Source organism: Trematomus bernacchii, unplaced genomic scaffold, assembly GCF_902827165.1.
Source record: "Trematomus bernacchii unplaced genomic scaffold, fTreBer1.1, whole genome shotgun sequence".
Classification (NCBI taxonomy): domain Eukaryota; kingdom Metazoa; phylum Chordata; class Actinopteri; order Perciformes; family Nototheniidae; genus Trematomus; species Trematomus bernacchii.
In genome coordinates, this window is record NW_022987720.1 from 23,570,716 (window position 1) to 23,589,140 (window position 18,425).

At 45.6% G+C, this 18,425-nt stretch overlaps 2 gene segments (V, D, J or C); both read right to left on the reverse strand.

Moving 5' to 3' along the window:
* The window catches only part of LOC117492939, a 35,995-nt gene that overhangs the window by 8,886 nt on the left and 8,684 nt on the right, over positions 1–18,425 (reverse strand). Inside the window, 1 exon segment of the C gene segment in view lies at positions 2,183–2,187. Within this exon segment, the coding sequence occupies positions 2,183–2,187 (5 nt within the window).
* Positions 17,089–17,630, reverse strand: LOC117492983. The segment is given in 2 exon segments: positions 17,089–17,399; positions 17,493–17,630. Coding segments are annotated over 2 exon segments (366 nt in total).

The following is an 18,425-nucleotide window of genomic DNA, read 5'->3' on the forward strand; positions in this document are numbered from 1 at the left end:
TATCAAGAAGCAGGAGAGCTCACAGGGCAGAGAGAGAGCAACCAGCAGAAGAGAGAGAGAGTTGATCATCCTGAGACTGGAGATGTGACCTCTGATGCTCCACACAAAGTACAGAGCAGTCAGACAGAAGTACTCTGCACACACTGGAGATTTGCATCAGGATAGCATGGGGAGGGAGGGGCTCATGCAGGGACTCTGTTGTAGTTTGATCTAATTGACTCAATTATTTGTCTTTTTTAAAATGATATTCACTTATCCTTCTATTTGACATCTGACTTTAAACTCAGAGTCATGCTCCCTTTTTGTTTTGAAGTATTTTATCCATGCCAAAAAATGACCCATGGTCCCATAAAAAGAGTGGTTGAGTAACTTGGTTATTGAGTATTTGTTGGCTTTGTTGGTGGTTCGTATCCTTGCACTTCTTACACTTACACAGTAAAACCCAACAGTGTCCTCAGGCTGCAGAAAACATCTCTAAGGATGTAGAAGAGTCACCATAGTTGATTTAGCAAAGATTGTGTTGCCATTATTTGATTTATTGTAAAAACAATTCCTAAAACTGTCAAAATGAGTAGATGTTATTTCAGTAAAACATAATTCTTTATTTAAACCACAGTATTCACTGGATTCAAACTTATGTTATATAAGGTTATCCTTTAAAAAAATGCAGGTATTCTGTGAGTCATGACAACCTCTCTCAACGCAATAACACACATGTTTTTCTAAATGAAATACATTTCATTATCAGCTGGCGATCATCCAATGGGAATTGTGTTTTCACAGCCCTGACATGCTTCAGTGGTTTTCATACAGGTGTACAGATGTTCAGTTGTTGTACAGCGTGGTAGTCTAGTGTGTCACTGTGGCTCTCGTGCACAGTAATAAACTGCAGAGTCTTCTTGTGTCAGACTCTTCACCTCCAAGTACACTAGATTTTTGGAAGTGTCTTTGGTGATGGAAAACTGGCCTTGCAGTCTTTGGGCAAATATGGTGCCAGTTCCACTATCAATGCGTCCGATCCATTCTAGTCCTTTCCCTGGTTTCTGCCTGATCCAGTGCAGCCAAGCCAGAGGAAGTCCTTCCACCTTACAGGACAGAGAGACTGGTTCTCCTGCTCTGCTGACCACCGGCTCTGAGGAGGTGAGGGACTGGCCCTGAGCCGCTGAAAGAGACACAGAGTTTAGATGAAGGGGAACCAGCAGCTCTTCTCCTCCTCTGCTGGACCGACTTCACTCACCTGAAACCAGAGCCAGGAGGACCACGCTTTGTACCAATGTCATGGTGGGAACTTGTCCGAGTCTGCAACAACAGAGGCTGTATGAAGGATATATATTGTGCTCGCAGAATGGGTGGGGATTATCCATCAGTGTGTTGGGATTTGCATTTGTTGGGGGGGGTTGAAGTGTTGATACATAAATACTAAATTTGTGAGAGAAGGAGGAGTGCTGAAATATGAGAGAAGGTCCATAACAGACCCAATAATAAGATGTTGTTTAGTCTTTTCTACTTGTTGGTATGTGCATTTCTGAGAGACTATAGTCTGGTGGGTGATTTAATGTATACAAAACAAGCTGCTCTGTCAGTCTCGTACTTTCATTTGAAAATGATAGGTCACCTCAGTGAGGGGGATTACTGCTAAAACAGCAACATGTCACTCAGGAAGACAAAGATTTTCTCCCAGAAAGTGAAAGTTTGTCTTATTGCAGAATGATTTATCTATCCAGCGTATATCACAATGCACAATCACAAGAACAAACAGCCATTCTTCCTTCTGTTCATCATGAATTTCTTTTAGACGTGAGACATGCATGAATTATGAAAACCTCAGTCAGGATTTTTTTACCAAGTGTTATTATTGCTCTTGGGGCATGAAAAACAAGATTTGACAATTTTTTTTTTTTAATCTATTTTTTTTAAATAGATTTTTATATGTCCACTCAGGTGGACAGTATGTGTTCAGGGTTTGAACTGAAAATATGTAAATTTGGAAAAAAATGATAAATAAAGATGTGCAAACTTAAAATTACATTATAATAACATCAGTATATTGATTTACGGCGCAAAAAGATATTGCAGATGAAATATTTTCAAGAATAACCAGGGACGGGGGCCAATTTGAGGCCCCACGCACAGTTATTTGATGAGTGCTAGTGGAGCCTCGCAGCGGCGAAACCGTGCCGCGCCACCCTAATTGCGCCACATAAGCGCATAGGTGCGCCTCAGATGAGGCCCCCCTCCGCAAGGTGTGGCCCCCTCCACAAGGTGAGGCCCCACACAGTCTGCGTGATCTGCCTGTAGGGAGGGACGGCCCTGGGTACAGCAGCAGCAGTACCAGTATGAATTATAGTTGAAATATAGCCAGTGATGCATGACGTCCACTGTAGTGGACAGGTGGTTAATCATGATTTCCTGCAAACATAAAATCAATGCTTTGATAATTTATGAATTATATGATTCCTTAGTTGTTACTTGATGTCACCACATTTTTTATACCTGCAGGGAGCGCTTTCCATGAAAGGATTGGCAAGATATAGATGGGTGACTTGGTCCATGTGGCTTTCTGTCGTCCATCTTGGTTTAGAGACATGTATCATGCACTTACACTGACTTTCCACTGAGTAGCAGTGTATGGGATGATGCAATAGGGTCCTATGTAGTGGCTGATGGTGCAACTCTGCAAAAAACAACAATGCATAACAAGAAAACACCTTTTGAATAGCTGTCCACTGTAGTGACCTCTATGCATGAAAGGGTTAACACATGAGGCTGCTTCACTTCCAACTGAATGTGAGTAATGTGACAGAAAGGTCTACATTTAGTGTTTCTTTTTGCCCATACATGAAACATACATTTAGAAGATGTTATTTCTGTCCTTGGCTGTTTTATGAGGAAATTATTATTTTAAATACATATTTCTTTTTATTATTGTGTTTTGTAACTTGTTGTAACGGTTTTTTTCATTTACATAAAAACGACAACAACTAATGATTTAGTCAACGTATAACTCTCCTTGTACTCTATCAACAAAGTACGGATGAAGACTGTAGGTTTTTGTACAGCTGCTCAACCAGCTTCAGTCACTGTGTGTCGAGCACAGTAATAAACAGCAGAGTCTACAGCCGTCAGACTGTTCATCTGCAGATACAGCTGCTGTCTGCTGTTGTCTCTGGAGATGGTGAAGCGGCCTTTCACTGACTCAGAGTAGTACGGGGTGCCACCATTGGTGATAAAAGCGATCCACTCCAGTCCTTTCCCAGGAGCCTGTCTGACCCAGGCCATGTGGTAGCTACCTAATGCGAATCCAGAGGCTGTACAGGTCAATCTGTGAGATTCTCCAGGCCTTTTAGTCACTGAATCAGATTCTGTCAGAGTCTGACCATCAACACCTGTAAAGAGGATAAAAACACATCTGGTGAAATAAACTGTTGACACAATTAGAAGCTGTGTTAGATTAAGATCAGTAAAGATGTTGACCTGCCCAGCAGACAGTGAGCAGCAGCAGTCCTGTCCTATAGTCCATCATGTTAAACTGTGTGTCCTCTGTCCTCTGTCCTCCTCTCTGCAGTCACATAAGTAGAGGGGGAGATATCTGAGTTTTGCATTGACTCCTCCTATAACTAAGGGTGTGTTTTTTCTTCAGAATAATTTTGCAAGGCCATTTATAAAGGGACAAACAATTTACTTCATGTAAAGTATAACGATTTTGATTGCAAGAGGGACACAGCTAGGCCTACATCCAATACGACAATAAACTCAATTAATTAACTAACAATTAATCTCAGGTGTATTTGATTGAATTTGGGTTAGAGATTAGATGATCAGCTGCTTCTTGAAGGGAAACATTATTAATATATATTTTTTATTTAATCAACTTCTCAATGTGTTTACGGTGGATTAAAGTTTGCCAGTTAGCTGACTGGAATCAGTTGTTTGTCTCCAGTGTTAAATATAGAATTTGCTTCATTTAGTTGTGGTTATGTGACAGTAATGTTTCAAATTCAAACAGATGAAGCTTTCCTGATGATAATGTTTATGATATAATGATGATTTGTGTTCAATCGGCAAATCAAATAGATGTTTTTTTAATGTTATCAAAGTGTGCTTTCATTAATGTACTTCTAGAGATACATGGGCACAGTTTAACCATACTGAATCAGATAAACAGCTGCGTTGTTTGAAATGGGACATTTTTATATTATCTTTGATATATTTTTTTGGAGACACAAAAGAACCAAAATTACATATTTTTCTGTTTGAATTCACGATATGTCTTTAGGTTACAACTGAATTAAACATCGCGTCAAATGAGACGAAATAGGATGTCAATATTCAGTTACTCAGTATTTCAATATAAAGTAAATGCTCTCATTGGTATTGGTAAATAGAGGAAGTAGTTTTTGTACGGCTCTCCTGTTACTGTCTCTCACTGTGTGTCTCTGGCACAGTAATACACTGCTGTGTCCTCGGCCTTCAGACTCTTCATCTGCAGATACACTTTACTGCTGGAGTCATCTCTGGAGATAGTGAATCTACCCTGGACCGACTGGGAGTAATAGGTAGAAGTACTGCCTGTGTGTATAAAAGCGATCCACTCCAGTCCTTTCCCAGGAGCCTGTCTGACCCAGTTCATAGGGTAGTTACTTAATGTGAATCCAGAGGCTGTACAGGTCAATCTGTGAGATTCTCCAGGCCTTTTAGTCACTGGTTCAGATTCTGTCAGAGTCTGACCATCAACACCTGTCAAGAGGATAAAAACACATCTGGTGAAATAAGTTGTTGACACAATTAAAGTTGTGAACATTTTAAATAAGTAAAGATGTTGACCTGCCCAGCAGACAGTGAGCAGCAGCAGTCCTGTCCTATAGTCCATCATGTTAAACTGTGTGTCCTCTGTCCTCTGTCCTCCTCTCTGCAGTCACATAAGTAGAGGGGGAGATATCTGAGTTTTGCATTGACTCCTCCTTTCTGATTGAACATTGTCCTCTGTTCACACTAATATTTACCTTAAAAAAATATCTCTTTAAATGTTGATTTTGTCAACATTTTAACCTGATATCAATGTTATCCTTATATTGCTTTTTTACATTTACATTTCTTATTTAATTCAGTTTCTTCCGATGCAACTTGAATTTCTGCTGCTGTTTATTGAAAATAGGTTTTAAAATTGTTATGATTAAGTTTTATATCATGTAGCGTGTATATCACTTTGCAGGCTAGGTTTGAAATAGACGAAAAGCATCCCATACCTTTTATCAAAGCTGACGTATTGTGTCACAGTTATCAGTACAGCAATTAATGCATTTGTTGCAATTGTGAGATCCAAAGAAATGTAAGTTTTGGCTCGTAGCTTGTACTGATTGATATTTTTAGGGGAATAGATCCTGTTACACATCTAACATTTAGAGCAATTCATCTACTGAAACCAATTCAGCTGATTTTATTTTATAAGGTCTACTTGAAAAGTTTAATGTTCGACAATTTGTCATTTTTTATTTGTCTTGTATTCTGGAATACATACAGTAATGTATCAGTGATTATAACCTCTAAATGTTTAAACTGATGATGTAACAGTGAGCTGGGTGTTGAGATCATTTTCTGGTCTGAGGGCTCCTCCTCTGGTGGCTTCATGTTACAAGTGTTCAGGCTCTGAGGGGTTTTTGTTCAGCTCTACTGATGGTGTGTGTCACAGTGTGTGTCTGGCACAGTAATACACAGCAGAGTCTCCAGGCTGCACGCTCTGTCCGTTCAGAGTCACTGAGTTGCTGGAAGAGTCTAAGTCAATACTGAACTTGCTCTTCAGTGAATCTTTAAAGTATGTGGTGTATCCAGTAGCTGCCATTGCTATCCACTCCAGTCCTTTTCCCTGCAGGCTGTCTGATCCAGGCTGTGTGGTAGCTGCCAAGAGAATAAGAGACCTGACAGGTGATGGTCAGACGCTGACCTGGCTGCACAGTCACAGACGCTGGCTGAGTCTACTGTTCACACTTCACACCTGTGGAGGGAAACATGTTGAATAGTGAGCGAGGTTAATAACAGTGAGCAGTCAGTGTGAGCGTTCTGTCAGTGTCTCTGCCTCAGTGAGACTCACAGGATCCAGCAGCCAGCAGCAGCAGCAGAGCTACAGAGAACATGGTTGGTGTTGAAGGTGACCTGATGGAGCTTCTCTTCTTCTGCTGCAGCTGACAGCATGATATCAAGTCTTTATAGCAGACTGTGAGGAAGTTCACTTTGCATAGAGAGGGACACTGACAGGCTATAAAAGAGGGACGGACTGTCCTGTCAAGAGTTGTCATTTGGATTTGTGTTTGGACATATGATGTAACATTTATTTTTTAAAACAATAAATGAAAATTATCTTTTTATTTCTAATCAAAACTCAGGACAAATAGTATATCTATTGTCTGATGTAACTTTTGGTAGCTGCTATCTGATGGAAGCAGTTTTATTGAGGCGATATTTCCTTTAGTGTTTTGATGATGTTGAGCTCAAGGTTTTTTTTACTGTGATTACCAGAACACAAAGTTTTGACTTTCTTTTGACTTGTTGAGTTTTTGTACAGCATTTCTCCTTCCTGTATCACTGTGTGTATCGAGCACAGTAATAAACAGCAGAGTCTACAGCCGTCAGACTGCTCATCTGCAGATACACCTGCTGTCTGTTGTTGTCTCTGGAGATGGTGAAGCGGCCTTTCACTGACTCAGAGTAGTAGATGTAGCTACTGCTATCACTGATAGTAGCACTCCACTCCAGTCCTTTTCCAGCAGCCTGTCTGATCCAAGCATTCCAGTAATTCTAATTACTACTAAACCCTGAATATGTGCAGGTCAGTCTGTGGGACTCTCCAGGCTTTTTAACCACTGGTTCAGACTCAGTCAGTGTTTGACCCTCAGTACCTACAGACATGTAAACAGCTCATTAGTTTCTGTAATGCAGCCATATTGTCTTTGTACCAGGAGGTCTGTCAGAAAAACAGGTTTTGTTCTTACCTGCAGAGTTAAATGACAGGATGAGAATAACCACCAGATAATCAGGTCTGATCATTGTGAAAGCCAGTTGTCTCTGTCCAGTCTACAGTGTGTATTTCAGTGATTTAGTGTCTGTCCTTCACTCTGCAACACATATGTAGAGATGGAAGAGGTCAGAGTTTGCATTGACTCCTCCTCCTCAAACAGAAACACAGCACATCCCCTGAATAAATATGATGTAGATTTCCTTTTTGCATACTATGATTGAATGTATATATATCCTTAAATTAAAAGGTTGCATTTCAAGTTATTTGTCAGTTCCTTTTATAAATAAGATGTAATCATTTATTCTGCTTTGCACAACATTGGTTGCCCATCCTCAACATACTGGAAACATCATGCATAAATATATTATTGATACCTGCTGTTAAGAAATTCATAATGGGATATTATTGTTGCAGGAAAGCTTCAAGACTTTCATAGTATACGTTTAGAGACATTGTCATATTCCCGTTATTGTCACCTGTCTTTTTATCCTCTACTGCCACCTGTTGGTACTTGTGTGAGTAATGTGACTGACATTTCTACATTTAATGTTTATTTTTGCCCATACATAAAAAATACATTTAGAAGATGTTTTTTCTGTCCTTGGCTGTTTTATGAGGAAATCATTTTTTTAAAGACTTTTTTTTAATTATTATTGTGTTTTGTAACTTGGCTCAGTAGCAACTGTTTTTTTTCATTTTCATAAAAACTACAAACAACGATTGATTTAGTCAACGTATGAGAGGGAGCTGTCCAGAATGACCCAAATATGTTGTGTTTGAGTTGTGCTCTTGATAAGCCATTAAAACAGTAAAATAAGTGTCTCCTGTTCACCAAAACATACCCATCTGTTATGGAAAAATAAAGTATTCCAAAAGTATTCTAAAAGTAATCTGAATACTGTAGTGATCACTGATTCATACACTGGGGTTACATAATTCAATCCAGGAACTACAGGTTGGGGGTATTGTTTCGCACAGACACATATCTTGACGGTACCTCCGGGGTACCTACTGTGTGTGTGTCTCTTGCACTTTCTCTTCTGTTCTCGTGTTGCGACACGACAGCATGTGCATTTCTGCTGCTCAATAAAGTACAGATTTGCACCTTCGATGCACCGCCTCCGACTCCCTTCTCTCGGCACTACATTGGTGACCCTGACATAAGTCTCGTGAAGGTTCCGAGACTGAACCGAACACGGCAAAAGAACTCTTGTTTTTTCTCGAAATGCCGGAGATTTTTGGAGACCTCCGTAGCTGCCACGTGCGCTCGGACGGTGGCTCGGTGCGCCCCACGGGATGGACGCGGACGACGCTCGCCTTTCCACGGCTTTTCGGCTCTGGGGGACTGCAGGCCTTCCATGGGGCCGGTACGCGACCGTGCGGGTTTATTCGGGACATGCGGCTGCATGTCCGGCCAGCGACTAACGGCCGCCCGAGATCAGCTAGCCACGACTGCTAACGGCTAGCAGCTGGCAACAGCTAACAACGGCTAGCCACAGCAGCTAGCGGCTGACATCCGACTGTTTTTTTATTTTTATTTTTGTTTTTTTTGTGGTGCCGGAGAGGGGGTTCGATCAAGCCTGGTCGGCCTCGCGTGGATCCTCTCGCTATTTCGCCCACCTGTTTTTGTTCGTGGACGGGACGACCATTTTTGAGCTTTTTCTGGTGCTTGAGAGGAGGTTCGGCCATGTCTGGTCGGCCTCGTGTGGACCCTCTCGCTTTATCACCACCTCGACGGCGGTTTCGGACGTCACACGGTGGCGCGCTTCTGGACCCCGTCTCGCCTCTTCCCTCGCCTCGGCGGTTTCCGGACGTCGCCCATGCCTTCATCGGCCCGTGGGTGGCGCGCTTCGGGACCCTGCCTGGCCTCACCTCTAACCGCGGCTCGCGGTTCGCCTCGACGGCGCCCCGTCTGGCCTCTCCCCTGTCCACGGCTCCTTCCTCCCGGGGACACGGCTCCTTCCTCCCGAGGACTTCGTGCCCGCCGCCGCTGTGCCTTCGCCTGCGGCCGGGCAGCGCTCCTCCCTGCTGGGGACCACCGGGTTTTTCACGCCCGTCCCCTGGTCTCGACACAGCGACCCTGCTTTCTGCGGCCCCCTGACGACGGCCCGTTCCGGCCCGCCACCCGCCCTCCGGTGGGGATGTCCTAGTGTAGGACCATACCTATATAAGGCATATTTATACTTCAAAATACCAAACAGATCATGCATTTTAGCCATGCCTCATTTTGCTCAATTTGACATTTTTTAGCTCTGTGTTTGCAAGGGCAGATTCAGTGAGAACAGCACCACCTACAGGCCTGGCATATGTACTACAGCGTCTCCAGCGCTTTCGAACGGCAATGGCCGTGGCTGTCTCCTCCTGATTGGTGGAGTTGGCCCAATAGCCGTAGCGCCACCGTCCTGACGTCAGGACAGTGTTCAAATCTGGATTAGTTTTTATCAGATCCGTTGCAGCCCCTTTTTTAGAGATTTGGGTATGGAGGGAAAATAGAGAGGGTTGTGTTTTCTGACACTTGGTGAGTTCCCTGGAACACCGGGGACACATATTCATGTATAAAAGACGTACAAAAGTGCATTTTGCATGATAGGTCCCCTTTAAGGGAAACATTGTTAATATATATTTTTTATTTAATCAACTTCTCAAATGTGTTTACGGTGGATTAAAGTTTGGCAATTAGCTGACTGGAATCAGTTGTTTGTCTCCAGTGTTAAATATAGAATTTGCTTCATTTGGTTGTGGTTATGTCACAGTAATGTTTCAAGTTCAAACAGATGAAGCTTATCTGATGATAATGTTTATGATATAATGATGCAGGGATGCAAACTTGTCACCTTTCGGCGAAATTCGCCGTTTTGAATCCAAAATAGGTCGTTTGTGTGATTCATGTAGATCTGCAATAAAAATATTTTTGGCGTATGGGGGGGGTCTGGGACCCGGAGTAATCTGCGGCCGCGAGCTGTTATGTGCCATCATGACACGCATGGTGTTATTTTTTTATATATTATAATGAAGCGAGAGCTGTGTGCTCGAGTCTTCCTGCCTGTCGGCTCTGCTCATCGATGTATAATAAGGCTCTGCTGCTCCGCGATGATGGTCTAGCTTCATCTACATTACCTACGGGTGCGTTCGTTAATATTAACTGTGCGGTCCGGAGTCACTGTGGCACAGACTGGACCGCTGGTGAGCAGCTGTTAGAACGGGCCGTTCAGGTGTTCAGAACTTCAGAGCAGAGCTCCCTGACCTGAGCGGCAGAGCGTGATGTGCACTGAAAAGTTTTTCTGTCGCAATATTATTTAATGAATCGTTGAGCTAGCTAACTAGCATACATTGTCACTATCTGCTAACGTTAGCTTTAGCCTTCGTTTTCTAATAGTTTTTTTCATAGGCTATAAATGGAGGTGGTATAAGTATAGATCTTGAGTAAAAGTAGAAGTACTCAGATATTGTACTAGAGTAAAAGTAGAAGTACTCAGGTCTTGTACTTGAGTAAAAGTAGAAGTACTCAGATCTTGCACTTGAGTAAAAGTATAAGTACTCAAATCGTGTACTTGAGTAAAAGTATAAGTACTCAGGTTTGAGTAAAAGTAGAAGCACCAGAGTGTAGGAATAATCCCGCAATCAAAATGTTCCTCAAATAAAAGTACAAAAGTATTATCATCAAAATATAGTTAAAGTAGCGACAGTAAAAGTAGAAGTACTCAGGTCTTGTACTTGAGTAAAAGTAGAAGTACCAGAGTGTAGGAATACTCTGTTACAGTAAAAGTACTGTATTCAAAATGTGCCATCGCATGGTAGTCACTCGGAAGCACGACGGTTCCCCCCCGCAGGACCGTGGACCTCTCCCCCCTCAACAAGTTCTGCCAACGTGAGACCTTCGCCACTGAGTCCCCGTTCCACCTTGCACGCCGCGTCCCGAAGGGCACCTGGAAGACCGTCACGGATGCCTGGAACGGCTACCACAGCGTCCCCCTGCGTGAGTCGGATCGCCACCTCACTACCTTCATCACGCCCTTCGGCCGTTGGCGCTACACCAGGGCACCACAGGGTTTCCTGTCATCAGGGGATGGCGACAACCGTCGGTTTGACGCCGTCCTCTCGGACTATGAACGCAAGGAACGTTGTGTGGATGACACCATCCACTATGACACCAACCTGGAGCAACACTGGTGGAGGACCATCGACTTCCTGACGCGTGTCGGCCGGTCGGGCATCGTGTTGAACCCGGACAAGCTTCAGTTCGCGGAGAGGTGCGTCGACTTCGCCGGCTTCAGGGTGTCGGAATCTACCATCGAACCGCTCCCTAAATACTTGGACGCCATCCGGGACTTCCCCACCCCAGGCTCCACGACGGACATCAGGAGTTGGTTTGGCCTCGTCAACCAGGTGGCTAACTACGCCCAGCTGCGTGACACGATGGCCCCATTTAAGCCGTTCCTCAGCCCGCGCTGTGTGTTCCTATGGTCCCCCGTTCTGGAGGAGGCCTTCCAGACGTCCAAGCAAGCCATAATGGAGGCCATCCGCGAGGGCGTGGAGATCTACGACATGCAGAAGCGTACCTGCCTCCGCCCTGACTGGTCCATGCGTGGCATTGGCTACTTCCTGCTCCAGCAACATTGTCACTGTGCCTCGGGCATACCGGACTGCTGTCCAGGAGGATGGAGGATCACCCTCGCGGGTTCGCGTTTCCTGTCCCCTGCGGAGCAGCGTTATGCGGCCGTCGAGGGAGAGGCCCTAGCTGTGGCCTGGGGTCTGGAACAGACGCGGTACTTCACGCAGGGGTCCGACAACCTCGTCGTGGTCACCGACCATAAGCCATTGGTTGAAGATCTTTGGTGACCTGGATGAGATAACAAACTTGCGTCTGTTTAGACTCAAGCAGCGCAACCCTCCCATGGCGTTTCGACATTGTGCATCTGCCTGGCAAGAGCAACTATGCCGCTGATGCCACGTCAAGGCATCCTTCCCCCTCGGGCTCAGCGAACGGCCTCTCACTGGGGCTGCCGAGCGGGGCCTGACGCCGTGGAGTCAGCACTCATGGCCTCCATCCGCGACGACGCACGGGAGCTCGGAGCCGTCTCTTGGCCCCTCCCTCGCACGGGAGACAGCGGCTGACGGATGCCTCGGCCACCTCCTCCAACTCATCGAGCAGGAGGGTGGGATTGACGTTAACGACCCTGCCCTGGCGAGTCTGTCATCGGTCTGTGAGTCCGTCTACGCACAGGACGGCGTCCTGCTCTATCGGGACCGCGTCGTGGTCCCCCCATCCCTCCGTGGGAGAGTCCTTCGGCATCTCCATGCTGCTCACCAGGGGACCTCAGCGATGGGTAGCATGCCCGAGCCATAGTGTACTGGCCCGGGATGTCCGGGGACATTCAGGCCACCAGGGACGGGTGTGCAGACTGCAACCGCAATGCTCCGTCACAGGCGCTACACCCCCCCTTCCGTCACACCCCCGTCCACGCCATTCGAGGCGGTGTTGCTGACTTCTTCGACTATGGGGGCCGCCACTACCTAGTTGTCGGGGATCGGCTTTCGGGCTGGGTAGAGGTCCTGAGTTCTACGGCGGGTACTGCCCTGGCGGGCTCAGCTGGCCTGGTCCAACACCTCCGCTCGTTCTTCGCTACCTTCGGCGTACCGGAGGAGCTCTCGAGCGACGGTGGTCCGGAATTCAAGGCGAGCCACACTGAGGACTTCCTCCGCTTATGGCACGTCAAACACCGTGTGTCCTCCGTTAGCTTTCCGCAGTCGAATGGGAGGGCGGAAGTTGCGGTTAAGACTGCTAAGCGCCTCCTGATGTCCAACACCGGCCCGTCGGGCAGCCTTGATCAGGACCGCTTCCTGCGTGCTATGCTGCAGTTGCGGAACACGCCTGACCCCGACTGCAACCTCTCGCCGGCGCAGATCATCTTCGGCCGCCCCCTTCGTGGCTCGCTCTCCTTCGTGAACCGCCTCGAGAAGTTCTCGAACCCGCATATCCGCCCGCTATGGCGCGAGGCATGGGCGGCGAAGGAGGACGCCCTTCGGACCCGTATGTCCCATACCACCGAGTCTCTGGGGACTCACTCAAGACCGCTCCGCCCATTGGCACTCGGCGAAAGGGTATTCCTCCAGAACCAGCAAGGCCCGAGCCCCCGCAAATGGGACAGGTCAGGGATCGTGGTGGAGTCGCTGGACCATGACCAGTATCGGATCAGGGTTGACGGTTCGGGACGTCTGACACTGCGCAACCGGCGGTTCCTCCGTGCCTACACGCCGGCCACACCCTGCGCCCATGAGCAGTCGGCCACGCCGTCGCCGCCGCCCGCTGCCCTGGGACATCAGCCCCCACCTATCCGCCCGGGCTGGGCGACGCCCCAGGGGCTTGCTCAGCGGCCGGCTGATGGTCACCGCGACTCGGCTATGGGCGCTTCCCCACCGGCGCTTGCTGATGAGGCGTCCTCTGACCTCGCCGTTCCTACGGGTGCCTTCCTGGGCGCACCGCTCCCGGTGCCGCAGTCGCCGCCGGCGCTGCCCCAGCCCACTCGGCCGGGCCGCGTGAGGAAGCCGCCGGCACGCTACGAGCCCGAGTCCGGCAGCTGGATACGGGATTTAGACCGTTAATCTATTCCAGCCTATAGCTTTCCGGTCTGGGGGGGATGAAGAGTTTATCGCCGGCCACTAGAGGGCAGCGTGTCACTGCTGTCGCACAGGATATGCCGTGCTCTGACCCGGTAGTACTGAGCAGCCATTTTAGTTCAAACATTGTTCATTCACTCCGCCTCGTGTCGAGACGTTCATCCACTCACACATGTAAGACTGTTCCCACTATTGTTGGTGTATATATACGTGGTGTCGTAGCATATATTTGTGTTGTGTTAATGATGACATGCATGTATGTAATACTTTGTCAGCTTACCTCGCTGTATTACTCTGTTTCAGGGTGTCGTCATCTTTGTCATTAAAACACTGAAACTGACATTGAGGAGTGTGTTTCTTCACTGTGCAATTTTCCAAACTCACATTGGTTTCGCATACAGCATCTCTGTCAAGCATGTGTATTCAGCAGTATTCACTCTCTCCACTAAACGACTCGTTGGAGCTCTTGCCCCCCCCTCCCTGTGAGCCTAGTGTGCTCCGATTGGTCAGCTCGGCCACTCTGTTCTGATTAGTCAACCACCAGAGAGGCTCCGCCCGCTTTTTTCGGGGAACATCAGTGTTATAATGGCGTCGGTACAGCCGTATATTTTATACGCTAACTAACCGAACTGTACCTACAACTGTTGTTATAGAAGAGTGTGACGGCCCCAGGGCCTTTGTGCAGGTGTGTTGCAGGTCTTACGGTGGGGTGGAGCTGAAGAGGCTAATCAGCGCGATCACGGACACCTCCGTAGCCGAGGTGCTATTAATCCCAGCGGCCCAGCGGCTCGGCGATTCTCTCCCCTCGACCACCTATCTCTGCATTTACCACAATAAATGTGCCGTGGTTTTGTAAACTCGTGTATGTCTCCTTGTCTTTCCGTTGTGGCCTACGAGCCGGTCATAACAAAGAGTAAGTTATTTTTACCTGTAATAAACTACTACTGTTTGATGAGAAATCAAATCATGGTTTGCTATATATGAATGATATGTTATAGGAGCAAATAATTCAGGGAAGAAAGGATAGGCCTACTAAGTATTTCCATTAAACTTTATTTTTAGAAATGTACAAAATGAACATAAATATACATATATACACACGGTATATCATCCATTCCTCCCCGCATCTTGCCTGGGCGCAGCCGGTGCCTTTTAGCACGAGGCCTCAGTAGTAGTAGTCCCGTCCCCGTCATGTATTGTCCGCCAGGATCTGGCTGGACGAAATCAAATGCAAATCACAAAATATTAGAGAAACTTAGTTGTTTTAGATTCGTTAGTAGTAGTTGTGGTAGGAGTGTGGATATATCTAATGAACAGCTTGCCAGCTAATATGCTAACCTAGCTTTATTGTTTACTTTGGTAGCTAACACGATATGAAAGCTAGCTCGGAGGAACGGCAACTATAATGTAGTGTAATAAAACTACTATGAACAAAAGCTAGTGGTTCATATTAGGCTAGCAATAACGTGTTTATAATTGCAATCTTATACGGGTATTCTGCTACGTTCGGTCATACATTGTAACTTGCATGAATACATTGTTTTGCGCTAGCATACAGCTAGCCTCGTTAGCTATACATGCAGTACATGTACTGTCACAATGTACGGTAAATCACCCGGAGTATACTGTATGAGTATTCCGTGTGTGTGACTGCAGACATTCTCCTGCCATGACAAACATGTAAGGCCATCTGCTGACATTGTAGTTGATATATTTAAACGCTAGCAACGTAGCATAACAAAAATGTTTTTCCGACCAAACTAAGGTCTAGCTCTGTCGGTTAGATCGGTAGCATACACGCTACGCCAGCTATAATGTAATTACGTTTCGCGACTGACCGCACGGCAAATCACCCGGAGTATACTGTCAATAGGTATTTTGTGTGTGAATGCAGACATTCTCCTGCTATGAGATACATGTATGCAAGGCCATCTGCTGATATTAGAGTTGATATATGGAAACGCTAGCAACTTAGTTAGCACAGTTAGCACTGTGTCAATGGCTTAGCAGTCCAACACAGTTTACACATTTAAACAGTCTTGTTTGATAAATACACAAATAACAATGCAAACTTACAGGTTGTGTACCCGAATCTTCCCCTGCTCCAAACGGTCCAAACAAACTAGGAATAGCATCGTTCTTCAGTTTTCAAATGCTGTGCATATCCGGCTTCAAACTGGGCAATGTTTTGGAAGCTTTCGTCTGTGAAATGCCGGTTCTTCGAACCTCTGAAGGAACAGTGTTAAAAATAAATTTCAACCACTGACTTCGTCGTGGTTCTTCCGTCGGTAGGACAAACAGCTCAGATTTCTCCTCACATTTCAGGAAACAGGTCCTTGGCAGTGGCATGACTGGATCGATTGTGAACTGAACCAGAGCTTCCAACAGTAAATGTTAGGCTGGCAGAGGGTGCGGCCAGCGCCGCTGGATGTGGCCATAGCTCTTCGGGATTGGTCCATTTCGTTCCGGGTACGGCATGACATCATGCCGTACCCGGAACTAAATGGAAGACTCAAATGGGCAGTGACGTATCTCCAACGAGGCGTTTTGGGGAGGTATTTTCTGTGTTAGAGTTTTACTCGCTACAGGGTGTACTTTGAGGGTTTTGACTCTGCACACCATTTACATGCATAAAAACCTTCATAACACACAAGGGGACGGGTAATAACCGGAAAAGCATGACATGGGAGCTTTAAGAAATATTTTGTACATTGTTTGGTGTAACTAAAGTTGTGTCATGATATTTGAAAGACTCCAAATCTCACATTAACAGTGTGAGAAAACTGTGGTAATAATGAGGGGTTTTTGTACAGCTGCTCAACCAGCTTCAGTCACTGTGTCTCTCGAGCACAGTAATAAACAGCAGAGTCTACAGCCGTCAGACTGCTCATCTGCAGATACACCTGCTGTATGTTGTTGTCTCTGGAGATGGTGAACCGGCCTTTCACTGACTCAGAGTAGAACTGGTTGCTACCATCAGTGTAGATATAAGCGATCCACTCCAGTCCTTTCCCAGGAGCCTGTCTGACCCAGGCCATGTAGGAGCTACTGAATGTGAATCCAGAGGCTGTACAGGTCAATCTGTGAGATTCTCCAGGACTTTTAGTCACTGAATCAGATTCTGTCAGAGTCTGACCATCAACACCTGTCAAGAGGATAAAAACACATCTGGTGAAATAAGCTGGTGACACAATTAAAATCTGTGTTAGATAAAGATCAGTAAAGATGTTGACCTGCCCAGCAGACAGTGAGCAGCAGCAGTCCTGTCCTATAGTCCATCATGTTAAACTGTGTGTCCTCTGTCCTCTGTCCTCCTCTCTGCAGTCACATAAGTAGAGGGGGAGACATCTGAGTTTTGCTTTGACTCCTCCTTTCTGATTGAACATTCATACCAGAACACAAAGTTTTGACTTTCTTTTGACTTGTTGAGTTTTTGTACAGCATTTCTCCTTCCTGTATCACTGTGTGTATCGAGCACAGTAATAAACAGCAGAGTCTACAGCCGTCAGACTGCTCATCTGCAGATACACCTGCTGTCTGCTGTTGTCTCTGGAGATGGTGAACCGGCCTTTCACTGACTCAGAGTAGTAGATGTTGCTACTGCTATCACTGATAGTAGCAACCCACTCCAGTCCTTTTCCAGCAGCTTGTCTGATCCAAGCATTCCAGTAATTACTACTAAACCCTGAATATGTGCAGGTCAGTCTGTGGGACTCTCCAGGCTTTTTAACCTCTGGTTCAGACTCAGTCAGTGTTTGACCCTCAGTACCTACAGACATGTAAACAGCTCATTAGTTTCTGTAATGCAGCCATATTGTCTATGTACCAGGAGGTCTGTCAGAAAAACAGGTTTTGTTCTTACCTGCAGAGTTAAATGACAGGATGAGAAAAACCACCAGATAATCAGGTCTGATCATTGTGAAAGCCAGTTGTCTCTGTCCAGTCTACAGTGTGTATGTCAGTGATTTAGTGTCTGTCCTTCACTCTGCAACACATATGTAGAGATGGAAGAGGTCAGAGTTTGCATTGACTCCTCCTCCTCAAACAGAAACACAGCACATCCCCTGAATAGATATGATGTAGATTTCCTTTTTGCATACTATGATTGAATGTATATATATCCTTAAATTAAAAGGTTGAATTTCAAGTTATTTGTCAGTTCCTTTTATAAATAAGATGTAATCATTTATTCTGCTTTGCACAACATTGGTTGCCCATCCTCAACATACTGGAAACATCATGCATAAATATATTATTGATACCTGCTGTTAAGAAATTCATAATGGTATATTATTGTTGCAGGAAAGCCTCAAGACTTTCATAGTATACGTTTAGAGACATTGTCATATTCCCGTTATTGTCATCTGTCTTGTTATCCTCTACTGCCACCTGTTGGTACTTGAGTGAGTAATGTGACTGACTTTTCTACATTTAATGTTTCTTTTTGCCCATACATAAAAAATACATTTAGAGGATGTTTTTTCTGTCCTTGGCTGTTTTATGAGGAAATCATTTTTTTAAAGACTTTTTTTTAATTATTATTGTGTTTTGTAACTTGGCTCAGTAGCAACTGTTTTTTTCATTTTCATAAAAACTACAACAACGATTTATTTAGTCAAAGTATAACTCTCCTTGTACTCTATCAACAAAGTACTGTATGGATGAGGACTGTAGGTTTTTGTACAGCTGCTCAACCAGCTTCAGTCACTGTGTCTCTCGAGCACAGTAATAAACAGCAGAGTCTACAGCCGTCAGACTGTTCATCTGCAGATACAGCTGCTGTATGTTGTTGTCT